Genomic DNA, 27,169 nt, shown 5'->3' with positions numbered 1-27,169 from the left:
TGAGAAGGTGGATCCAGCCACACCATTTAAACATATGAGTTACTAGTGATATGCACGACAAGATTTCCTGCAGCAAAGTGTTGCAAAGTCTGGTTTTTACTATAGGTAGCTCTGCCAAGACCATGCTAAGCTTAGTGTATAGGTCTAAGTGTAGCTGAGAGCTTTCAGCATCTCTTCTCATATTTACAGGGGTACCAGGAATGTGCCTTCAGGCGTTCATCGAGGCTTTCTTTCACCTGGCTCAAAGGCGATTCAAAGGTTTCCCCCTTCATGAGCAAGTACAGACCCTGGCTGACTTCTGTGAAAGCCACTTGGACTCTGCAGATGAGAAGAGACTTCTGTGTAGCAGAGGACTGGTAGAGAGGAGAACTGCGCTCCGCGACTTCCGCAAGGCCGACGTGTATGTCACATCCTACACGCCACTCTTACAGTGCTCAAACCCGTCCTGCAACCTCACCGATTACAAACTGCAGCATTCATGAGTACGGCCACTTACCTACCTGTCTGACATTAACTTACTGCAAAGCTTGATAGGACATGTATGTGCATATTTACATCACAGCAGCTCCATAAGGGGTTAAAATGAGCGCAAGTTGTTTACTAAGAGGCTCCATTATATTAGTTTCTGTGTATGAAGAAGAGCGAAACTTCTAAGCCACAGGCAGGATGTAAAGGGAAAATACAGCCTACTATCTTTTTACTATAGGGCTCTCCCTGTGGTTTATAAGTACTCTGATTATGCGGAGATGCATCCATCAAAAATAAACACAAATCTCTCCAGTTCGTATTCCAAGGAATTCACTACATAGCTTGTTGTCACTGCTACAGCTGAAGTCAGTGAATAAACCCTCTTAAAGGGAAATAAAGCTACAACATGACATTAATATATATGAAGGGTGGTATATTACGGAGCTGGAGTGTTAATATTTCCACTGTGCTCTCTGCCACTGCTTTGTTAGAAGACAGGCGTTACTCTTTCTAAACAAGCAGACAGTGACTGACGGCTAAGAAAACTGGGTATGCAGAGAATCACAGAGTGGATTGGTTGATTCACATATGGGGTGTGGCCAGTGATGTCACAGTAACTTGCATGACTGTAGAATCAGTTTTTGAGCTGTATCATGTCCCATCAGGGCACTGTCTGAAAAAAAGTGGGAGGAGCTTTTGCTGCCTGTAATAGAGAGGCATATGTAATACTTTATAACAGCTTCAGCGGAATTTCAGGGTAACGCTGAACAGCGTATTTTACCTTTATGGTTCATAAGCGAAAATTTCAGTTTTGAGGTTTAGGTGTCCTGTAAGACAGAAATACGGTGACTTGGAGTCAGTTGGCACCACTGGGACATCGTGATAGCAGTAACTGGGTCCAAATGCTTCCATTGTAAAACATAGTATAGTTAGGTCAGATAATTGTCACAAGGCTACCTCTGTAGAAGTATTAACTGCTGTGAGCGACAGATGAAGATCTAGGAAGCATTAATATCACTGTGAGGAGCAATGATGACTGTTGTAGAAGCTGTAGAATCACTGTGAGGTGAGTTGGAGAAGCATTAACATCACTATGAGGAGCAGTAAAAAGAGGATAAGAAAAGCAGTATTAGGAATAGTAAAGAGAAGCACCAAAATCAGTATGAGGACTAGTGTTTAGTGTTAAAGGAGCAGTAAAATCACTTTGAAGAGGGTTAGAGAAGCAGTAAGATCACTGAGGAGCAATAGAGAGCGTTAGGGAGCACAGTAAGATCACTGTTAGGAGTAGTGGGAGGATTGGATAAGCTGTAAAATCACTTTGAAGAACAGTAAAGTCACTGTGAGGAGCAGTGAAGAAGGTTAAAGGAAGTGACACGTTAGAAAAGAGAGGCAGTGAGGTCAAAGGGAACATTTGTAATTAATGATGGGAAAGTCCGCTCTTCTCGTCTTCCATAGGCTAATAAATTCAGACTGGAGATTCAGATCTTTGTATATTTATTTATTTGTAGTAAATTGACTCTAATAATGATGGAGACTTTAATACCACTTTAAAAATATGGCATTGTGCCTCAGGGAACATCTATGTGTACATAGCGTTCTCCTATACAAGCGCTGTGCACTTCTTTCTGTTTTATTATTTATGGAATTGTCATTGTGTTGTCACATTATAAAATGCAGACGATAAAAGAGAAAACACTGGATTCTCAGGCATCTTCTCAGGTGTAATTTGCCTATTGGGACACATTGTTTTGTGGATTCGATCTTTGTGTGTGGTATAAGTTCCACCCACAAGAACGAAAAGTGGATGGGGTCAGAAAATAGGTGGAGTCAGAAGATACAGAAACAATTGGCTCACAGTATCAGAACCAAGGGCCACTTGTGACTACCTGTGAGATTACAGGTAAGTCTTTTTTTTACTAACAAATACTCCTGAGTTTGAAGCTTATGACAGACAAACAACATATTTAATTAGTAATACTGTTGTATAAAAGTGTGATTTTAAACTACAATAGCTATCCTGCCTGTTTACAGCCTAAATTATTTCCTGTTTGCTTATAAATTGGTCATTTTTAGCAGACATTTGGGCATATTTTAACTTGTTATTTTATGTATTTGTTTTTTATTAATAATAAATATAAACTTGTTTAAAAAATATCTCCAAATTGCCACAATTTAAAACCATGCAGTATGTCCCTGAAGAATGTTACAAATCATTTTGTTATAATCAAAACAGCTTTTTTAAAATGAATGCAATAACATGTTACTTTCTACATTACGTGTTGCTGACTTATGTATGTATATGTGATTGTATCAATAATATGATTAATGTATTTATTTATAACTTCCCTTCTCACAGTATTAAACACTTGTGCAAAGAGTGACAGTGAGTTTTACCTCGCAGCGTTCCTGTCCTTATATGTTATTTTGTCTTGTTCTCCAGTAGGGATGTTTGTTAAATTGTGTAGGAATTATCCCCATATTAATGAAGATCCTTATGGTCTAAATCCAGTTCACACAAGCGCATGTTTTGATTAAAACATTTAAGCTCACAATTGAACGACAAGGGTCCTCAGAAACTGCGAGAGCTTCAGACATTGCTGAAACGCAGGTAATATCTCATACACTCACCTCTCAGGTAAGGAGGATAAGCATGAAGGTTATCACACCTAAATAACCAGGTTATATCCGGGCTGAAACCAAACATCTTCCATCCTCTTTACAATCTGTTTGTGGACAAGAGGGGGCCTCATTACAGTATTTTGATGACCGTGTTCCTAATATGCATTTTCACAATAACGATGATTTATTTTTCATTTAAAAACATTTAGTGACAGATCAATCCTAGGTTGATTTTCAGAAGTAAAAGTTATAATACATTGTTAATTTAGTTCCCATACCCTCTAATCTTTTCAAAATCAATTTTACGCTGCTGAGCAAAATTACTGGTTTTCCTTTTCATTTGAATAGGCAATGCATTTCATTGGGAGCAGAAAGTCCATTGAAATGCATTGCTCATAGAAATGAATGGGAAAAGCACAGCCAATCACAAGCAGTGTTAACATGCTGGCTGTTTAGCAATTGGCTGTATAGATACAGACCGCCTGTGACTCCACCCAATCATAAGGGAAATCACATCTGCCCATTCACTCCCTGGGTGAGTGATTGGCTGCTCACCAGCTGCCATATAACATACACTATGCACCTGTGGGCGCAATATTTTTCTGGCACTGGTGTGTACTGGGCACTAGGAGTACAATGGTAACAATTTTTTACTACAGCTGATTGTAATATACTGGGAATTGGTGGATATTTTGGAGACTGTTGGGTGCTGTGGAAATACTGCTGGTTTATTTAATATGTTACTTTACATAGTTGGAAAATAAATATCTGCATTATAATTCACTAGCCATACAGGGCCTGAGTCATTAAGGAAGGTAAGCCAAAAAAAGGAGTAAATCTTCTCCGGGACAAACCATGTTACAATACAAGGGGTGCAAAATAGTTTATTATTTTGCACATAAGTTAAACACTGGCTGTTTTTTCATCTAACACACAAATACTTGACAGCTTTATTTGTACAATGAAATTTAAAGTTAATCTAGGACATGCTCTACCCCAACTATAAATCTGTCCCCACATTTTAAATTTACCTCCCCCTCCAATGCAACATGGTTTTGCCCAGGTGCAAAGTTACTCCTTTTTTATGCTTTGCTCTCCTTAATGACTCAGGACCACAGTGTTATAATGGAAGAACCTACATGTTTCATTATTCATCTTACAATATGCTTTCAATCACGTACTTCATGGGGTCCAGTGTAAAGCTGGCTACACACCTATGCAGTCTCATTTCAGATGCCATCTCTGTAACAATTTCATCAACGACTGAAAGTCCTGATCAGCATGTGTACAAACCTAAATGATTTACCTTCATATCTGTGATCTTCATCTCTTATAACCATCTATTGAGAAGATCCTGGCTCTGTACACTGTACAGATATCTGCCTACACTGCTGGTCCTGAGTGCGTACACACTGCCACATTTACCTGACATCGTTCCATTCCTGGTTGTGATTTTTAAGAAGTTTTAAAAACCAAATCCGACTATACGATGTGCTTTAGTACAATAAAACATGATTGTGGGACCGTACACACTAATGTGGTATCTGACTAAATGGTTGTTTATTGTGTGATCTGTACGATAATTGCATAGTTGTGTATCCAGCCTATCAATGAACCTGTCATTGGCATATAAAGTAGCGTGTAAAAGTATCTAAGTCATTGTCTGTTAAGGAAAGAAATTTACCAAGTGAACTTTTTTTGTTGTACCACAAAGCACAGTGACACTTGTTCCCTTCCTGTCATTAGGACTATGGAATCAGTGGTATAAGACAGAGAATGTGAGAAAGAAAGGTAAGAGGCAGATCAAAAATAGATCACTAAAAAACTAATTAATTTCCGGAACAAACAGCGAGTATTCTGTATAGTCTACATATTATTGTAAGATAAAATGTTACAGTTGACAGATGCAGTTTAACATGGACCTGTCAGAATCCACAAGTATTCCCTTAATAGCGCCTCCCTTGTTAATAACAATACCTGCACCATCAATACTTTTCTGATACTTTTAACAGCATGCAACACTAGAACAAATTAGCTGTAGAACCCTTACATCTTTGCTTCCTCCTCTGGCCAAGTGGTAGGACTTTATCGGAAGTCATTCATAAATCATTTCTTTTTTTTTCATGTTAACCAAAACGTTCAGTGTTTCCCTCCGTTCTTTACGACCTCAACTTCTGTGAAAGCATCCCATGTTTAGGTTCCTCCTGTCTTTACAATCCTTGTTTTATTTCAGTATCTGACAGTGGCTCCCATTTACTTCCAACCTTTTATGTCCCATAATTGCAAAGAGCCGGGGTCAGTATAACAACAACACAATGACAGCTACATTTAAAATGATGTTTGGAAAACTTACAGCTCCTGTGTTGGAAAAAAAACTCTGTTATATGAAGCCAAATAAAACATCTTTAAAATATAATATAACATTTCTCAAGTGTGCATCTTATTTTGTGCTTGTAGTGGGTGATAAAGCTCCAGCCAGTTCCTCAGGGCAGTTTGTGTGTCAGATATGAAACGGTAAAAAAGTGTCATTATTGATGTTTGTAGTTCTTGATTCATTGTTATGTCCTAGAGGGGATCAGCATGAAACCGTGAAATTACAATCTGCGCAGTTTTATAAACTATACATATAGGATTTTTAAAAACTATGAACGACAGTAGAAACTTTGGGGGAAAAGCGTAATATCCCTGCCGTTAATCTTCTCAGACAAGCGCTACTTAAAAATAATAAAAAAAAAAATGGGTTCTGTATAAGAAATTCCACTGCATTATTCACTCTCATGAGACTAGTGTGTTATTTCTAGACTAAATCACTGTAGCAGGCTGTAAGAAGAATGTTGGTATTTACCATTTCTCTTGCCCTTCCCCCTTCTGCTATTAATGTACTCTGATACTATGGCAACGACAGTCACATGGCACATGATGTAGTGAGCAGAGAGGCTTTTGGAACACCCCTCTGAGCTCTGGTTGCCCTGTGACATCACCCTTCCCCTCCTCCCTCTGTCATCCCATGACCTGCTAAAAGCTTTGAACGCGTGTCTGGCAGCCATTTTTGTTTGCCAACCAGTGAGCTGTTGAAAAGGAGATAATCTATAGGAGGCTAGCTAAGAAAAGATGTATGTAGACAAAAAACTGTTGGATTGCTTCTTTAAGATTTTAATGACTGTTACTCCTCTGTGTAGTTACCTCAAGATTTTGTAAAGTGAATGGAGAAAAACTAGAGATGATCACTTCAATCCAAGCAATACATTTATTGTATTGAATTAGAGTCCACAACAGTACTCGAGACCAAATTTTGAAGGCATTGGTTCAGACCATGAACACTTTTAATCATCTATTTATTTATATAGCGCCACTAATTCCGCATTGCTGCACTCATTCACATCAGTCCCTGCCCCATTGGAACTTACAATCTATATCCCCTAACATACACACACAGACCGAGGAAGACTAAGGGCAATTTAACAGCAGCCAATTGACCTACAAGTATGTTTTTGGAATGTGGGAGGAAACCAGAGCACCCAGAGGAAACCCACGCAAACATGGGGAGAACATACAAACCACAAAGATAAGGCCATGACTGGGAATCAAACTCATGATCCAGTGCTGTGAGGCAGAAGTACTAACCGCTAAGCCACCGTACTTTTGCACTTGTCCTTGTCTTTCAGATTAAGGACTATAACATATCCCCCACTAACTGGGCAGTTTGTGTATGGATCCAAGTAAGTGATTTGGGATGGGCTTTCACAAAATATAGAAGCGGGCAGTGAGCAGCCAGCGGCTTTTACATTCAGTGAAGGAATATCAGTTTAACTTTCTACTGCAATGTATCAACATTATATCTACAGGTCTGGTTCCTCTTTTATTTGGTTTATTCTGTTTTAAAAATTTTTTTATAGAGATTATATTCCCCAAACACAGTCTGCATCTCTCGCTCTAGATTCTACTGGTATACATCAAGGCATTTACCTGTATCCTGCCGCCTCGCCATTCACTTCTCCAATCTCTGCTCCCGCCGAGAGACGTCTAGCAGATAGATCAGGGTAACATTATGCAAGCTGATGAATAAAATAATAACTTGTACAGTCTATGACATGAATCTAGATATTTATATATCGGTCCATTGTGAATCAGCGGGTTCTTCTACCCCTCGCCCCCTCGCCTGCCTTGTTCAGGCTGCAGCATTAAAGAGGAAGGATTGGTCCTGTCAGAGTCAATGAAGCCGGAGGGTCGGGTTTCTTCACACTCCTATTGTAATACATTTGAAAAATCGCAAGTTCTCATTGCCTGACATGTGACATTTGTCTTGTGATTGGCAACTGTGTTCCCAGAAAATAGCTCGCTCTTCCTTTCATTTTATGATTAATGTCCCACACCGACTTCTGCTGGAATTGGACCTGAAATGTTATGAATTTCAATGCTTTTCCAGTGCTCACAGGCAGCATTATCCGCCGCTAGATATTATCCCATTTACACTTCCCCTGCATGTCAGAAAACAGAATAAACTTTACCTGGAAGATGTTCTTCCATTTCATAGTGACAGGTAATAGAGACGTCTAATACTCCACCGTTTTTCTACTAATCAGCATTTGGTTATTGTCACATGTATGTTTCTGTGTATGTTGTTGTGGCTTTATCACCCACCCCCCTCACCCAGGCTCCCTCCAGTATGTAGGGAAACTGAGTAAGGGTTCTTCTCTGCCCAGTATGAAATCTTTCATCTCTAGATCTGCATCAGGAATGGACCAATGACCTGCTGCTGGTATTGAGCACCTGAGGCTTGTTACCACAAGTTCAGGCCTATATAAGAAGCTTCCTGATCCTTCCAAACCTTTATATTTTCTCCATGTTTATGAAGTTGCAATGCATTTGTTAATATCTGTCTGTAACTCACTGACCTTTAATAAATAAAATTAAAAAGAAGCATCTGAGAAAAGCACATTGCTAGTTTATTGAGCTTTTCTCTGTACCTTCCTGGCTGCTTTGACCCCTGGCTCTCGGACAACTACCTCTCCAGCTCTGGATCCCTGTCTCTCGGAGAGCTACCTCCCCCGCTCTCGATCCCTGACTATTTCTGCACTTTGCTATACTTGAGTCCTCAGGCTCATCCTCTGTACTTAAAAGTACAGTACACAATTATCACTATAAACTGTTCATGCCATTGAAATCCACCAAGCCAGTAATCACTATACGAATATCATAAACCCTAACACGAGGACATTAGGTGATAATGGGAAGTGTGATAAAGAACTTAGTCATTTCAGTCATGACATATTTCCAAGATGTTCTTCCAGAGAACATACAAGTCCATGCACTTCTATTATTTACATGTGTGTGTGTGTGTGTGTGCATGATTAATGACCGCTTGTTAGTATGTCAGTGCTCTTCCATATGTTACAGACATGGAATGTGTTAAATAGAACGTGAGGGGGACAGGCTTAAATCATTAATACTCATCAGCAGGGCCAGATATCATATCAAGGGACAGGTTACAGTGTATCACTTCCAGTATTTGCAGAGTTTGGTCGCTTCCCTTTAAGCACAATTTCCCATCGTATTGTACGGCTTAGTTCATTATTCCAACCCGTCTTCATCTGGGTCGGAAACAAGTAAGAGAGCGACATATTGTGTGTGGTTTCTAGTCTTTATATTATTGACATTTTCTGAATCACATTTTCCTAAGAAGACTTTTTTTTCTCTATTGGAATTCGAAAGAGCAGCAAAAATACATATTACTCTTTCAACTCTTTAAAATGATACGTTGCATTTGCTTCTGGTCTATAGTAATCAGAAGTCCTGTACGAACCTTTCTGGGGAGTTGGTTTGTCTGGTTATTTTCTCTGTGCACTTGATGTTTTTTCTCATTGTTATTGGAGCTGATGTCAAGTACAGAAAACACTTTATTAAAGAAGTACTTGTTTAGTTCACATTAAATGTGAGCTGATATCAGGGCAAAGGACATATCCTACAATAGAACTGATGTACAATAGGTAGAAAACATCTGTTTATCAATATTGTATATATAAATAGACACCTCTTACATGAAGTGTTTATGTTTATATTCCCTCTTTCCCTTTAGCATAATATTTTCTCAGTTATGTCTTGGTCAGTTTCTGTACTCTTCCAATTCCAGGATGTCTTGTCCCCAAACTGATACAGTATATTGAAGATTGTCTGTAACTGGAGCTTTGTAATGAGGTGTGGAAGCGAAGTGTTACTGTAACCAGACATGAAAATAAGGAGGGGAATCACACAAGATGTAGCTGGCATTGAAAGTGGCATCCAGCCTGAATTGCTCAGCTGCTGACCCATAAGAGCCTGTGTCTGTGTAGCAGACTGACTGTGTCTTGCAGCCTTACTTGTTTTTCCTGCAGTATATAATATTAAAGAGTTGAAGGAGTAATAACTGTGTCTGTGTCTGGCAGCTATACTTGTTTTTCCTGCTATATAGAATTTCAAAGAGTTGAAAGACTGATATGTACTTTCAAATTCAAATAAAAAAAAAATCTTTTGGGAAAAATTTGAGAAAACGTCAGGAACATAAAGAATACAAATTGTGGACAGTAAGTCTCTCTCTTCCTCATATGCGACCCAAATTCAGAGAGGTTTGAAAAGGAGATATGTATGATTTGCAGGAGGGTAGCTGAGAAAAATGACCATTAGATAGATGCTTAAAATATACTTAACTTGCTATTTAAAGAAAACAAAACTTCTATGTGGGATTCACTGCTTTAATTTAGGAATCAGTAATTTTAAAATCACTGTATGAAAAGCCTTTATTCCAAGGTGATCTCATCCAACTTTCTTCACAGGAGGAAAATTTCAGCATTACCCTCCATCTGTAAATCGATTCTTAGACATGTACATCCTCTATTTCGGAGAGCTGCCCATTCCTCTGTCTGCAGGACAGCACACATCATTATCTGATATAATTACCCCAATGACAAACAGTGGATTTTACAGAAGTCGACGGCTACACAACTTGGACCCAGTCTGGGTTTTGGGAGAGATGTTTTCATGGAGAGCTTGATGAAATAACGGAGAGATTTACGCAGCAGAGGTAATATTTCAGCTGCGGGAGACGTATGATTCAAAGTTATTGATGGAACTGCAGACATAACCCAATTTCATTGATATGTGGTGACTGACTTGATGTCTGGAATTTTGGTTATAACAAGTGAAATTTGCAGTGTAATCCAGGGGTACTCAGTTATCAAACGAGCAGAACATCCCTGGCATGACAAAATTCAGATTAGGAAAGCTGGCTACTGCTGTGATTATATCCAGCACTGGTTGCAATTGTTTCCAAGCTAATAATGTATAGCAGATGGAACTCTCATGACATGAAAGATTTTACTGGTTATTCAGTCACATGGATAAGAGCTGTTACTGCCCTTTAAAAATTATTTTATTATTATTATATTTGTATATATCACCAACATATTCTGCAGTGCTGTATAATAAAGGGACATATACAGTATACCATGATAACACTACAGGAACATACAGTGATACAGAAGGTGAGAGGACCCAGCTTACACTATATCACCCACATATACTGCAGCGCTGTACAATAAGGAGACATATAGAATATACCATGATAACACTACAGGAACATACAGTGATACAGAAGGTGAGAGGACCCAGCTTACACTCTATCACCCACATATACTGCAGCGCTGTACAATAAGGAGACATATAGAATATACCATGATAACACTACGGGAACATACAGTGATACAGGAGGTGAGAGGACCCAGCTTACACTATATCACCCACATATACTGCAGCGCTGTGCAATAAGGAGACATATAGAATATACCATGATAACACTACAGGAACAAACAGTGATACAGGAGGTGAGAGGACCCAGCTTACACTATATCACCCACATATACTGCAGCGCTGTACAATAAGGAGACATATAGAATATACCATGATAACACTACAGGAACATACAGTGATACTGAAGGTGAGAGGACCCAGCTTACACTATATCACCCACATATACTGCAGCACTGTACAATAAGGAGACATATAGAATATACCATGATAATACTACAGGAACATACAGTGATACAGAGGGTGAGAGGATCCAGCTGACTACAGCTTACACTATATCACCCACATATACTGCAGCACTGTACAATAAGGAGACATATAGAATATACCATGATAATACTACAGGAACATACAGTGATACAGAGGGTGAGAGGATCCAGCTGACTACAGCTTACACTATATCACCCACATATACTGCAGCACTGTACAATAAGGAGACATATAGAATATACCATGATAACACTACAGGAACATACAGTGATACAGAGGGTGAGAGGGTCACGCTGACTACAGCTTACACTATATCACCCACATATACTGCAGCACTGTACAATAAGGAGACATATAGAATATACCATGATAACACTACAGGAACATACAGTGATACAGAGGGTGAGAGGGTCACGCTGACTACAGCTTACACTATATCACCCACATATACTGCAGCACTGTACAATAAGGAGACACATAGAATATACCATGATAACACTACAGGAACATACAGTGATACAGAAGGGGAGTTAGCCTGGGTTGCTTGAGACAAATTCAAGGGGATGGGGGGATGGGGCACACAGTGCGAAGGGCTTGGTTGGTGACAATACAATAGGGAAAACTGCAACATGGGGTCCCCCTGTTCTAATGTCAGGCAGCCCTGTTCCCTAGGGAATATGTTCACATAAAAAATGATCCTGGAGGGGAAGTTGTGGCAAGTACAGGTGGGGCGCGTCCTTGTGACCCCAGCTCTATCGCGTTATCACGACACAAGGCCAAAATAACTCAATTCTTTGCAAATTGCATCACTGAGGACCCTGTTCCACTCACGTTACTAAGAAGTGGCCGGGATCTGGGAGAACTACCCAAACATCCTGAGTGTCTGTATATATGGGGAGAGTAGATAAGTATGTTTGGGGATATATTTACTAAAACTTCTAATAAGGAAATGTGAGGGTGTTGCCCATAGCAACCAATCAGATTCTACTTATCATTTCCTAGAATGTACTAAATAAATGATAGCTAGAATAGTTTGTTTGTTAGAAGGATTAATACATCTACCCCATAGTTTTGTACTGGAACTACTAACCTGCACTGGGCTATGAATGAGAATTGTCTCTGTCAGGAATCAGTTTTCTTTTTTTGTCTTGTTTGGTAACAATGTATAAAGATGAAGATATAAACATTCTGCAGAATACATTGCAGACAGCAGGAAACTTGCACAATTCCAGGTGTTTATAATCACTGCTAATTATCTCCTCACAGTCTCAGCAACTTCACAGAGTAACTGTGTCCTGTGGGAACCCACAAAGTACAAATCTCCCATTATACAGGTAAGAAAATGATAATTACTGAGATATCTCCCTCCACAAGTCACTTTGCCTTCATATCATTTCCTTTTTATAAATGTATTCATTGGATATTGTGGGTGTCACATTGTTTACCACTGGACACACAGAGCTGAAGTGTGTATCTTGTTTTCACAACTTATACACAGCTGATATTTCTCTCCTTATGGTGTTGTTTCTTGTATTGCAAGAACTGAAGATAATAACCATTTATATTAAAAGCTGTTACCATATAGTAACTATTATATTGCAAGGTGAATGTTCCAATGCAGCATCTCTAAGTATCCTGCATTCTGATTTATACTATAAGTTGTCTGTTTGGTTTAACTTAGGACATTTCACATCACTATACAGTGTCATATTTAAATATATTGTGTAAAACTTAATATGATTTAACTTTTTAATTGTAAAAAAAAATCATTTTACTTTCTTTATAACGTCATCACAATATTTGTTAGGTAAAGTGAAATATAATTGCTCATTATAAATCATTAGCTTAGTGCTGTGTTGTCCCTGAGTGTGTAGTTTGTAGAGTGTGATATCACTCCTGGTACATGGAGTGTGTTTGGTTATACAACATGTACTATTCTAGTATGATGTTATCTGTGATGTCAGCTTAAGTCCTGTTAATGGACCAGCACCTCCTGCAGGTTATAAATGGCAACTAAATAGTGTGTTAAAGGAGGAAATGTTAGAACAGCTTTAATCCAATATATACCTATGTGAAATGTAACCCGATTGTTGTTGGTTGTGCAGCTGCTCCCTGCTCAGTAAGTTGCTCTGTCTATGTACAGCCAGGGGGTGGCGCTGTTTCTGGTGCTGTTGTATCAGGAGTATACTGGGTGCTGTACTTCTATGTGTGGGTGGTTTTGTAGTTGATTTTTTTTATTTCTGGGGGGTTATTTGTGCAAAGTTGACCCAAAGGTTGTACATTACAAATAAAACCCCTATTCTGGATCTATTTGTTATGTACATCTCTAGCATGGTGTATCTAACTGGTAGCTTTTTCTGCAGACTGTCAATATACAGTAGGCTGCCTGTGCTCAGTCCCTGCTCATGTGTAACACTTCCAACATTATCAGGTCGTATACTAGTGCAAAGAGGTTTTTTGTGCTAATACAGAAATCTAATCTGCATATTAAGCATTGGATGTCTAAATAATTAAATATTTTAAGTTTAGCTGATTGGGAAAATTTGTGTTCAAATGTGCGTCAAGAACCCTCAGTGTTTATGAGAATCCTGAAATGTAGCTTCAGAGAATTATTAAGAATAAGGCACGGTAGATCCCCTGTCTAGGAGCAGCTCTGTCTGGAAAGGGAATGTGAAAATCACCTGCTGCCTGTGTAACCCCCCCATCATCTATCCCCTTCCCCCCCATCATCTATCCCCTTCCCCCCCATCATCTATCCCCTTCCCCCCCATCATCTATCCCCTTCCCCCCCATCATCTATCCCCTTCCCCCCCCATCATCTATCCCCTTCCCCCCCCATCATCTATCCCCTTCCCCCCCCATCATCTATCCCCTTCCCCCCCATCATCTATCCCCTTCCCCCTCATCATCTATCCCCTTCCCCCCCATCATCTATCCCCTTCCCCCCCCCATCATCTATCCCCTTCCCCCCCCCATCATCTATCCCCTCCCCCCCCCCATCATCTATCCCCTCCCCCCCCCATCATCTATCCCCTTCCCCCCCCATCATCTATCCCCTTCCCCCCCATCATCTATCCCCTTCCCCCCCCTACATCTATCCCCTTCCCCCCCCCATCATCTATCCCCTCCCCCCCCCCATCATCTATCCCCTTCCCCCCCCCCCCATCATCTATCCCCTCCCCCCCCCCCCCATCATCTATCCCCTTCCCCCCCCCCCCCATCATCTATCCCCTTCCCCCCCCCATCATCTATCCCCTTCCCCCCCCCCCCCCATCATCTATCCCCTTCCCCCCCCCCCCCCATCATCTATCCCCTTCCCCCCCCCCCCCCATCATCTATCCCCTTCCCCCCCCCCCCCATCATCTATCCCCTTCCCCCCCCATCATCTATCCCCTTCCCCCCCCATCATCTATCCCCTTCCCCCATCGTCTATTCCCCCATGGCCTACCCCCCATCACTGTGCCTGCTTTCTGAACAGTGTTGGTGTCTTCACAACCCCAAAGTGGTTAATCCTCAGGATTGTTTTTCTGACAGCGTGAAGCACATGTAGAAAATAATTATTGTAATGGGTTTTGATGCCAGTCTCTGTAAGATTGAGCTCGCAAATAGTGTCTGACTTTCTGTCTCTGAGGTTGAAAAAAATGCTATAATTTATCATAAGGACAAACTGGAGGTTTCTACAGTCAGAACTGAAGTCATCGTTCTATCATCCATCATCCGCCAAATACATATTCGTTATTAGGCATTAATAAAACTTCAAAAATGTCTCTAATACAGGAGGAAAAACTCCCCCCAATGCCACCCTCCCCCTGATCTGCATCTGTCCGCAAGTGCACGATCACCTCCAATGTTACATCGCCCCCCTGCTTTGCCTTTGTAGGTGCAGGAATCAAGCAAATATGCATATGTGTTCTTTTCTGGGCATGCGGAAAGTGATTTCATGCAGGGTACGGTGTGCCAACTGGCGTAGTCCTCCATCTGGGGCAGCACAGTGGCGTAGTGGTTAGCACTTCTGCCTTACAGCACTGGGGTCATGAGTTCAATTCCTGCCCATGTCCTTATCTGTGAGGAGTTTGTATGTTCTCCCCGTGTTTGCTTGGATTTCCTCCGGGTGCTCCGGTTTCCTCCCATACTCCAAAAACATACTGGTAGGTTAATTGGCTGCTAACAAATTGACCCTAGTCTCTCTGTCTATGTATGTGTGTTAGGGAATTTAGACTGTAAGCTCCAATGGGGCAGGGACTGATGTGAGTGAGTTCTCTGTACAGCGCTGCGGTATTAGTGGCGATGTATAAATAAATGGTGATGATGATCTGTTGACTGTAACACGCTCCTGTACATGGGGTGCTCTAATAGCCGATGAAGGAGGGAGGCTGTGTTGGGTAAAGGAACCTTCCTTCCCCCCCCCCCTTAGAGCAGATAAGCGCTACCTGATAAGAAGTGAAGGATAAAGCTTTTTGTAGCAATCTTTAAAGACAATTTTTCTACGTCCTGCTGCTAGTAAACCTTCCTGCTACTTCTGTTCTCACAGCAACCTTACATTTTTATCAGTTGGGTTAATTAGATCCCCTATTTGTACTTGTTTGAGTGGAATAACTCAGGAATATTATTATTAAATTGACTAATGTCAGCGTAGTGGGTTGCACTTCTGCCTCACAGCACTGGGATCATGAGTTCAATTCCCAATCACGGCCTTATCTGTGTGGAGTTTGTATGTTCTCCCTGTGTTTGCGTGGGTTTCCTCCGGGTGCTCCGGTTTCCTCCCACACTCCAAAAACATACTAGTAGGTTAATTGGCTGCTATCAAAATTAACCCCTAGGGCTAGATTTACTAAGCTGCGTGTTTGAAAAGGTGGGGATGTTGCCTATAGCAACCAATCAGATTCTAGCTGTTATTTTGTAGAAAGCACTAAATAAATGAAAGCTAGAATCTGATTGGTTGCTATAGGCAACATCCCCACTTTTTCAAACACGCAGCTTAGTAAATCTAGCCCCTAGTCTCTCCCTCTTTGTCTGTCTCCCTGTCTGTCAGTGTGTGTCTATATTAGGGAATTTAGACTGTAAGCTCCAATGGGGCAGGGACTGATGTGAGTGAGTTCTCTGTACAGCGCTGCAGAATTAGAGGCGCTATATAAATAAATGATGATGATGATGATGATAGTTTCATTTGATGTGACATGTTGCACTTTTCAAACTATTTGCTATTTAATTGTCTGTTTATATGATTTGGGCGATAATTTGTCATTAAACTTGTATTGTTTTTATATGAATCAAGGGAGTGTGTGATGTATAGAATATACCCCAATTCACCTTTTTTGTTGTATTGATTGAATATGAATTTTCATTAATGTTTATTATGATTAGATTATTATCAGACTGGGTTGTTAAATTATTGTTATTAGTATTTAGTCTGATTATTTTCTATTGATTACTTATATCTCTATCTCCAAACTCCATTTTGGGTTCAAATGCTAATCTACTTTATCCCAAAATGACATTTTGGTGGTTCGGCGGTTAATTGTCTCACAGCGCTGGGGTCATGGGTTCAACCAGGGCCATATATGTGTGGAGTTTGTATGTTTTTCCCATGTGGGTTTCCTCCTGGTGCTCTAGTTTCCTCCCACACTCCACAGATATAATGATAGGTTAGTTGGCTTCTGACAAAATAAACTCTACTTTCTGTGTAATAGAGAAATAGATCGTAAGCTCCCCTGGGGCAGGTATTGATGTGAATGGGTAAATATTCTATGTACAGTGCATCGTAAAATGTAGGCACTAAATAAATAACTATTGATAAATAAGTATAAATAATACTTCTTGTGATTCCTTTAAACTTAGCGTATTTGACTGATTAGATTGGTTAATCGGTGATATTGATTTGTTAGTATCTACGTTTTTTTTGCTCTTTAGTTATTTACTAGATTGATAAACTTGTCTGAAGAGCTGTATTTCCTGGGAACACTTAGAATTCTGCAGAAGTAAAACTTGGATTGAGAGACAGGTCTAACCGTATTGTAGAGTGTGAAGCAGAATAGAAGATATCTTGGCAGATTGTGGAGACAGGATTGCAAAACCCAGGAGGAATATCCCAGAAGTAGTACAGAGAGAATGTGGTAAAATACTACAAAAAGTAGAAATAGACATAGTTTCAAATGATTTCACTGCAGTATCTCTGTAGCTTTTTATACTGTTTTGTCTGCACTCCACGTTAGAGAATATTTTCCCATAGAGATGAGAATGCATTTATTTCTACCTGGTTGTTCCTCTAATCTTTAATCTTGGGGTGCTTGTAAATGCAGTGACTTTTATTGCAGCCCAAACTGTCCCTAAATAGCTGCAGGTGCTCTGAAAATAACCAGCATATAGGTGGCCGAACTAGGAACTGGTTCTGTCCCTTGGTAATCAGCCCAAGCAGTCGCTGCAATCCACGTATAGGCAGGGCTCACAGAATGGGTCTATGATGGATCTATGTTGAATGGATCTATGTATCTCGCTGTTCTGTGAGTGACAGCTGTCTTCCATCTACTGAACTACCTATTAAACCAAAGATGGGCAACCTGATACACTTCAGGGCCCACTTGGGCCCCCCTCTAATCTTGCAATGGGCTGCATGTTATCCTTGATCTCAGTATTAACTCAAAATAATACCAAGAATTAGATTCTTATCTGTAATAAATGATCAGCAAACAGATAAAAAGCAATAAAAATAGATGGCACCCTATTGCCAGGACTAGAGCTGGTTACTGCAAAGCGGCAGCTGCATTAGATCGTAAGCTCCGGTATCTGTGTCTTCTTGCACAATGCTGTGTGCCAGGAATCATAATTCTGTCGTTATAAGGATGCAGGAAGAGACAATCTTTGCATACTGTGCATTAATGCTCCAAGACCGCATTAGTGAGTCATTAGATATTATCATCCAGCCAGCTGACGTCTCTTCAGCCTCAGAGGTGATTGTAACACTGTGCAAGGAACAGGCCGACCAAAGTGTGCTGGACCGTGCCAAGTTCCCCTCCCCAGCCCCCCTTTCCAGATTGCTGTGCTAACAATCTGGGCCCATCCATTCATCAGAGTCATCCAATTCAGTAAACGCAGTGTGTAATGAGCCCCCTGTCGTGAGATGACTTTAACTTTAGATAACGGATTGATCTGACAGTCCGCTGAAGCACAGACACTATTTTCTGTCCTGTGAGTTCCCAGACATAGAACCCCTCCAGAATTCTAAATGTGATGTGTCTGGAAGGTGCGAAGATTGGAGGACGCGGAGAGAGATGTCTGCAGACACTCAGCATTTCCCCAGAGGGGGAAAGTTACAGTTTAAGTTAAAGCCAAAAAATATGTAAAGTTTCCTTTTCTATTTTGAACAGCAGAGTCTCCTACATCCCAAAATCTTCAACCAGGAAACAGGGTACGTGCCTGAATAGGGTTGTGGTCTTGTCACAACGAGGGTCTACCCACCCTGGGGAGTGAACAAGAGCTAAACCGCCCATAGCCCTCCTCAACTCCACTAAGATCGAAACAATCGGTGAATGAGACAAACTTCTCAACATTCCGGCCATTGGGACATAAGGAGCAGGGTCCCCCAGCAGCACAGAGTATATCAGGAGATGAGTGATGTGTTAGTGAGGACAGGGCTGCATGTGACAGGGGCAGTGACATGATGTGAGGAGGGGAATGGAGGCAGCAGGAAGTCACAGACTGAGAGTTATATAGTGGAAAGAGCAGGGTCTCCCAGCAGCACAGAGTATATCAGGAGATGAGTGATGTGTTAGGACAGGGCTGCATGTGACAGGGACAGTGACATGATGTGAGGGGAATGGAGGCAGCAGGAAGCCACAGACTGAGAGTTATATAGTGGAAGGAGCAGGGTCCCCCAGCAGCACAGAGTATATCAGGAGATGAGTGATGTGTTAGTGAGGACAGGGCTGCATGTGACAGGGACAGTGACATGATGTGAGGAGGGGAATGGAGGCAGCAGGAAGCCACAGACTGAGAGTTATATAGTGGAAGGAGCAGGGTCTCCCAGCAGCACAGAGTATATCAGGAGATGAGTGATGTGTTAGTGAGGACAGGGCTGCATGTGACAGGGGCAGTGACATGATGTGAGGAGGGGAATGGAGGCAGCAGGAAGCCACAGACTGAGAGTTATATAAAGGAAGGAGCAGGGTCTCCCAGCAGCTCAGAGTATATCAGGAGATGATGAGTGTCTTCAGACAGTAATAGTGATGTCTGATGTGGAAGGTGCAGGGAATAGGCCAAGTGGAGTCTTTATCAGGGGAGAGTTCCACGCAGACTGCCGGGATCTCAGCGGTGGCTCCTGCTGTTAAACAAGTTAGGGGAGGTTGTGTGTGAATATTTTTTGTTAGTGGAGACTGGCGTCTTCGGTAAATACCATATAATAAACCCCTCTCTTCCTTCACCACTTACTTTTTAGTTAGACCTGATACGAGCCGTTCATCTGCCAGTTTTGTGTTACCTCTAAAATATGACCTGTAATTACCGCAATCAAACTATTTGTGTTTATATCGCTTCACGCAGAACAGTCTGATGAGAAAATCTGCAATCAGACGTTTTTGCTGGATGTGATTAATTGCGCTCAGCACACCAGCGACAAGTGTCCGCTCCCCGCACTCAGTGTCACCCCAGAGAATCCATCTCTTCCTGTTAGAGAAATCTGCGCAGATTTGGTGTTGTCTCCTCTGATTAACGATGAAGTTGAGGAAGGAGAAATAAGCACAAGTATGAAGCATGAAAGTAATATATATTACTCAGTATTGTTCCGTGTTCTATGCGTCTTTATGAAGAAATACATGAAGGTTTTGCATCTTAAACTTTCACCCCCATTGCTGGCCACCTCTCTGTATCTGTGTAGAACATCTGTTACCTAGTAGACTGCACAGTCATCTTTTTTTATTCATCCTTTGCAGTAATAAAGCCATATGGTATACTGGACTGATTGAGCTATATGCTTACCTCCGTAATATGCTGGTTATGATATATATGTGTAGATCCTATTACGCTGGCGTGCCGCCGCACAGGTATTATCTCCAACCTTGGCTTTTCCCCAATAGCTCAGTGTTTTCTTCCCCTCTCTCAGGCCTTCTGTGGTTTAGGTGTAAAAGGTCCCCTGCACATGCAAGTTCAATACTCAGTTTAGCACTAGAAGTGACACAGGTGTAGGAGCACAGTACAAGCATAGATATTATAAGATTGTGTACCGGATCCTCTCTGTGAGATCAACTCCTCCAGCATTGTGCTTGGTCATATCGACAGTTGTTCACAGGTATACAGCAGAGCTGACACTCACACCCCCAAGGGACAGTCCTCCGACCTCCATTGGGTCTGTTCCTCTGTTACCTGGACTCATTTACTTCCCTCGTACAGATGTTATCCCTCTACTGTGCTCTCTCTCACCATCCAAACTGATAAGGTCTGACTAGGCACACTAATAGTCCCAGTTTGCCCGCTGGTATTCTCTTTCTCCACAAGCTGGTTAATATAACCTGGCACCTGTGAGCTTTAGTTTAGACATTACTCCCAACATTTGGGTAGGTGGTTTCGGGACAGGGGGCGTATCTGCGGCACGATGGAGGCATGGTCACGTGACGGTGGAGGTATGGCTACACCAAGGGGGCATGCCTAGTGCCTTTGAAGCGTTAGGTTGCCTGTTGTCTCCCTTCCAAAACCTTCATTGTCGTGTGCACCCATTCACCCCTGCTGTGCCCTGCAGAACAGCAGTGACCAGGCAATCCCTCCTAATTTCCCACAGCTCAGGATGACGCAAAAGAGTCCTCAAATCAGGACGATTGGGAGGTATGGTTTAGAAGATTCAGCACTGTTTTTAGTTTGGTTCCGCTGGGTAACAGAATATGCAGCCTTGGGACCGCCCACTCCCATCTCAAAATCCATTTTGTGTTTCCTTCTCTGCACCTGTCGGCTCTAAGCAATGCAGGATTCTATCACCAGCTGCTCACAGAGACAGGTAGTGTTTAGTGCTGCTATTGGATGAAGGCGTGCAGTGGATGATGGGAGTTGTAGTTTATTGCTGCAATCGCTGGTCTCAGAGCTGTGATGTCACTGCAGGCTGCCCTACCCCCACCAGGAATTTAATACAGTGGAAAATTGATTGTCCAATCCAGTTGCTTAAATAAAAAATAAATACATTTATTAATGCTTAAAAAAAAGGGTATTACGCAGGTGCAGCCAACGTTAGCTGAAATAGCTGACCATAGTCAATCTGAGTTTTGTACTATTTGAAAAATGGGATCTGTTCACACACATACATAAGTAATTATAGTGTTTATACAATGTTCCAAAAATAAGTTAATTATAATATGCAATAAGTTTTGTATCTCTGGGCGGATTAAATTGTGTCTTTGCTTTTGGTCCCTCAGACAATGTTGATATCTGGATCTTTGGTCAATTAAATACAGGTAAATCTTAAATAGAAATATTACAATTTGTAAAGTCATATTTAGTTTTAAATTAATAAGCATTTAACAACAGATATTATAGTGACATTTTGCAAGGCTCTAAACCTTTTTCTTAATACTTATAATGAAGAGACTGGATCAATGTTCATTATATCTCAGGAGGTTACTCAGGGCTCTGGTTCCAATAATCAGTGTGTGTTGTCTCAGCGTATATACTTTTTTATTACTGTGTTTACATATGAAACTTGTGAATACAAGAAAAGTCTGAGTTTATACTAAATATATGTGGAAATCTAGTTTTCACATACAGATTAGGTTTTTCAAGTAATGCATGAGATTCTAATTAATATTCAAATTAGCTTAAGACAGAGAGAGACAGTCGGAATGAAAGGTATTTTATTCAATATAAGAATCTTAGTTTTGTATTTTATTCATTTAAGGAAAATTTATAGCGTCCTAGTAAAATACAATGAACTGAAGATTAATGATACAATCATATCGATTTGTTAAAAATTACAGCAACCTGCATTCATAAATATTTATATAGATACATTTTATATGGTGACTCTGTCGGGTCTTTTCCCAGTGCTTCCAGGTGTAATTAAGAGTTTCAATGGCTGCCCTTAGGACATAGACCTTCTCTACTCAGAATGTACTTGCTCTCCCAGTGCATCTTGGGAAAGTCGGCTTTGGAGAGTTACACTTTGAAAGAAGTCAGATTTTACTTTACAGGCTGCATCTTCTCGCTCCGCTCTGTGCTAGGTGACATGAATACATGTTTAATTTCTGATTAGTATAATTGAAGAGGGTGGAATAGTGAGCTGCTTGGCACGTGTAGCGTGAAAAAATGTTTCTACTAATTGGTTTTGCATGCCAAAAAAATGCAGAGAGGCTTTCTGATTATTCCTGTGATACTATTAATACCAGCGCTGATAAAACAGATTTTGTTTTCTTTAATATCATTTTATTTAGAAAAAAACTATTCAGATATGACTCAAACATTGATCTTCGTTTACGAAAATATTGAGCTTATCGTCGCCGATATAAACCCACCATCCTAAGCACTGCATGAGCATGATGGGGGCTGTAGTTACATCTCTGTATTGGGAATATAATTCTGGAGATTACTATTTGTTTTGAAATTTGTTTTTATTGTTGCAGAGCACAATAAGGTTTCTTTCATATCTGAGAGAAAAGTTACCTTCTTCATACAGAGATATGACACTGTTTTGTACTAAATAAAGTCTATTAGTTGGGTGTGGATGTGCTCTTTATATTCAGTTTTAATGGTCTACATAGTTAAATGGGGAGTTTAAACCAGCAAATAATCAATGATTTGTAAAAATAAAAATGATTAATAAGAAACTAAAATTATACTGATATTTCGCATATGTAGTGAGTGAGATAGGTACTGAAGTTTGCAGGAATTGAGGTGCAATTTTATAGAGTAGCACAGTGGTTGGCATTGCTGTCTCTCAGCGCTGGGGTCATGAGTTTGATTCCGACCAGGGTCCTATGGGTGTGAAGTTTGTATGGTCTCCCTGTGTTTCTTCTGTGCACTCCAGTTTCTTTCCACACTCCAATAACATACTGGTAGGTTAGTTGTCTACTGTGTCTGTGTGTGTGGCAGAGCATCTAGATTGTAAGCGCCCAATGAGGCAGGAACGGAGTCATTGCATATTCTCTGTACAGCGCTGTGTAATATGGTTGGTGCTACATAAATAAACGATTATAATAAGAATTTGATTGGTGTAGAGGATAAGGATCTGTGATTTGCCATGGCTGGAGATCTTCTATTGTTCTAGACAATTTATCAACTCAGCGGCCATAAGGCTGATCACAGCCATAAAATACTTGTTGCTGCAATTTAGCAAAAAAATAAAAAAATGTTTTATTCAAAGAATAAATCTTTTGTAATTATTTTTATCTGCTCTCGCCATCCTGCGATGTATGAGCATTGCATTGGTACAAATACCACTGTGACACTTAAATAGGCTTCCCTTTGCATGCAAAAATCATATGCTTTTGCTGGAAAATCTTACCACCGGCGATAGTCCTTTGTTGTTATGGCCGAAGTGAAGAATTGCTGTTACACCTTGTAAAGATTATAGCTGGGAGGATTGTGGTCTCTCGCTCTCTGAAACGTATAACTAAGGTCCGTCTGTACCTGATATCTACATTTACTTCCATGCTAAATTCAGGATGAGAGTGTTTGTTTTACCCAGACGTTGGACCCCATGTGGTGTAATTACACGTAGAGAATAATATACGCCAGATGTGATCTATATGTAAGAATAGCTAAATGAGTGAGTGCTATTTATTTTCCTCTCCTCTCTGATAATGACCCCTGTCCGGGCGAACAGATGTTCGGTAATTGTGGGAAAAGACTGATAACTGGTGGGCAGATTGCGGCACCCTTTAAACTCTGGAGCAGTCGGTATTCCCGGCTTTCTGCTGTTGCTTCAGGAATATTATCAAAATGTCACTTTTGATTGCTTTGGTGAAATGTTCTAGGATATAACGCAGACGTTGTACGATTTCCTAGCAACCGTCAATGAGAAATTGCCGCTGTATGATTTAACTCCTTGTGGGAATGTGCTGTGCTGAAACTATCTCTGCTTGTTTAGAAACCTTTTGTCACGGGCACTAGGAGTCTTTACCCAGGGATCACCAGGTGATAGGCTTACCAGAGCAGTATAGGTGGTAATATGGTACTCTGGTAGCAGGGTGATCACGGAACAGGAAATAGCAGATGATGAGATGCTCAGGAAAGTCTATGACTAGCAGCACTGGCAATATGGAGGTAGTAATACACGAGGAACTGTATGGACAAAGGACACGTGAAGGTAGTCAGTGGTCTGCGGTAGCAAGTTGTACCACTGCTATAGTGAGGAGGAATGTCCAACAGAAACGAGGAGGTGATGAGAGTCAGCGGTCTGCGGATAGCAAGTTGTACCGCTGTCTGAGTGAAGGAATGGAATCCAAGTGGAGGTATCCGGGGAGTCAGTGGTCTGCGTTAGCAAGTTGTACCACTGCTATGTGAGAGGATACTGGAACAGGTGAAACTGTAAACAGGGGTCAGTGGTCTGCCACTAGCAAGTTGTACCACTGAATATATATGTGAGGAGGTGCACGGGGAGAGACTGCAACACAATATATACACGGGCACCTTGACTTTGATCCACAGTAATATGCACAATATAAATGTATAAATGACTGAACAACACTGCCAATATAGAAAGTCTCTTGAAGTAATCCAGAATGAGATAACACAGTCAATGATGGCAATAGACTCAGAGGATAGTACACTCCAGAGGAGAACCAACACAGTCCAGCAAGGTATGCAATACACAGCACAGTCAATGGGAAGTATGCATACCGTGGTTCAGGAGAAGACAGTCAGACAGGAGTGCAGAGATACCTGAACGGCAGGAGGCCGGCAGGATGCAAAGTCCCTGGATGGGTGAAGCGGTGGTCTAGCAGGTGCAGCGCACAGGTAGGTAGACCAGCAGGGAACACAGGAAGGCGTGGAGAGCGGATCAGCAGTAGATGGATGAGCAGCGCTGAGAAGTAACAGCAGCGGGTCTCTGCGGGAACACGGAGGTAGCCAATAGCAACCAGCAGGTGCAGTAACGATGGGACACCGGAGCAGAGTTGAACTGGAACAGTTGATCACGGAGAGTAGCGGGTAGCAATAGTGGCAGCAGACTCAAGGAAACACGGGAGTGTTGACAAGGACTGAAGACTGAAGCGCACCGAGGCAGCGGATAGGAATCAGCTAGCAGTCACGATGATGAAACACAGACGAGTTGCAGGTTGAAGACTGTAGTGCACGGAGGCAGCGGATAGGAATCAGCTAGCAGTCACGATGATGAAACACAGACGAGTTGCAGGTTGAAGACTGTAGTGCACGGAGGCAGCGGATAGGAATCAGCTAGCAGTCACGATGATGAAACACAGACGAGTTGCAGGTTGAAGACTGTAGTGCACGGAGGCAGCGGATAGGAATCAGCTGGCAGTCACGATGATGAAACACAGACGAGTTGCAGGTTGAAGCCTGTAGTGCACGGAGGCAGCGGATAGGAATCAGCTGGCAGTCACAATCATGAACAGGTGAGTGGATGTGAATGAAAGACTGTAGTGCACAGAGGCAGCGGATAGGCATCAGCTAACAGTCCCAATGATACATGGTAGAGTTGAAGTGGTTAGAAGACTGTAGTGCAAGGAGGCAGCGGATAGGAATCAGCTCACAGTCACGATGATACAGTAGATGGTAGAAGTGGTATGGGAACCACAGTAGTAGAAGTGGTTTGGAAACCACAGAGGTAGAAGTGGTTTGGAAACCACAGGAATCAGCTGGGCTGAATAAACGAGGAAACACAGGAACACCTTCAGAGACTCATGGGGAATGAGACTCCAAGATCAGGCAACGTGGTGTTGACCACAGGTGCTTAATATAGGGAGGTTGCCTGATCTGCCAATTAAGTTAAAGGAACATACACTGGAGGTAAAGAAAGGGCTGCGCATGCGCAGTCCCTCAGGATGGAGGACGGCCACGGTTCCTAAATGTCCGGGAAGAAGCACTCACAGTCCGGTGAGTGACACCTTTTTATATTGACACTGGACTAGATTAGACCCTATTTAGTGGTTGTGGTGCTTTATGCTGATGTGAACACCGTAAAGATTTAGGATCGGTGATGGTATAATTGGGCATTGGTTGTGAACGTTGGGCTGTTTATTGGATGTGTAGTGAACATAGAAGAATTACAGTTATAAGATTTAACCAATAACATAACTGGGGGGAATAAGGCCTAATCATAACTGCAGTGTAAATATGATCTATCAAATGAATCCATTGATAAATTGAACTACTAAAGTGTAAAATGTGAAGTTAGAGGGTCTGGTGTGTGTTTACTTGGTGGCTCTGCCCACCTCTATGTTAAAAAGATAACGACATCACTTTCAGTGGGAGTAGGTCAGCTTGAAAGGCCCATGGGGTGAGCTACATCCTAACATTAGAAGTTGTTTGATGCTTAAAGAGACATTGGACAGACAGGAGGTGAGCCGTTCACATCTTGTGGTCTTACACAAGGAGACCACGTGATGAATGGCTATATTTTATATAGGCAAATATATTTCAGTTTCCAAAACGCCACTTACAATCAATAAAAGTAATGATCAACCACATATTCATCAATAGCATGATGAAAGACAGCTTATACGTGAAATAAAGCATTGTCACACAGAGAAGTTGAGGAAATTAGTATAAGCTCAACTAATACACTGGACCTAGGCCTGTTTGGTATCAATAAATTGGTAAATTCATAGTGGAGCTAGTAATATTAAAATTGGGTCTGCTTGACACTCCACAGGAAAGTTAGGTCTCCATAGTAGAATTTGATAGTAAATTAGCCAACATGCAAATGGTTTCACAAAGCACAACCCACCCTGGAAGTGGGGTAAAGTGTCTTTAAAAAGCTGAGACCAGTTACAAGAAATTGTTTTGGGAAATCAGTCATCAATGATAAGCTATCCATCTTCAAGCCAATTTTCCTTGGCACAGAATATACCACTTATCTGTAAGTTATACTCTGAATTTAATC

At 41.3% G+C, this 27,169-nt stretch overlaps 1 protein-coding gene and 1 long non-coding RNA gene across 3 annotated transcripts in view; both read left to right on the top strand.

Moving 5' to 3' along the window:
• The window catches only part of TTLL11 (tubulin tyrosine ligase like 11), a 125,227-nt gene extending 121,360 nt beyond the window's left edge, over positions 1-3,867 (top strand). Inside the window, exon 9 of one of the 2 annotated variants that reach the window (XM_075185681.1) lies at positions 190-3,867. In XM_075185681.1, coding sequence (XP_075041782.1) covers positions 190-482 — 293 coding nt within the window. In that variant the 3' untranslated portion in view covers positions 483-3,867. The remainder of the gene's footprint in view (positions 1-189) is intronic. The other variant, XM_075185683.1, reaches the window with a different exon arrangement.
• Positions 3,868-9,926: 6,059 nt separating this feature from the next.
• The window catches only part of LOC142101311 (uncharacterized), a 202,524-nt gene continuing 185,281 nt past the window's right edge, over positions 9,927-27,169 (top strand). The window contains exons 1-2 of the long non-coding RNA XR_012678980.1: positions 9,927-10,144; positions 12,403-12,470. This is a non-coding gene — a long non-coding RNA (uncharacterized LOC142101311). The remainder of the gene's footprint in view (positions 10,145-12,402; positions 12,471-27,169) is intronic.

The sequence above is a fragment of the Mixophyes fleayi genome, chromosome 9, assembly GCF_038048845.1.
Source record: "Mixophyes fleayi isolate aMixFle1 chromosome 9, aMixFle1.hap1, whole genome shotgun sequence".
NCBI classification, from domain to species: domain Eukaryota; kingdom Metazoa; phylum Chordata; class Amphibia; order Anura; family Limnodynastidae; genus Mixophyes; species Mixophyes fleayi.
The sequence above is the reverse complement of the archived record's forward strand: the minus strand, read 5'-3'. Positions and strand labels throughout refer to the sequence as shown.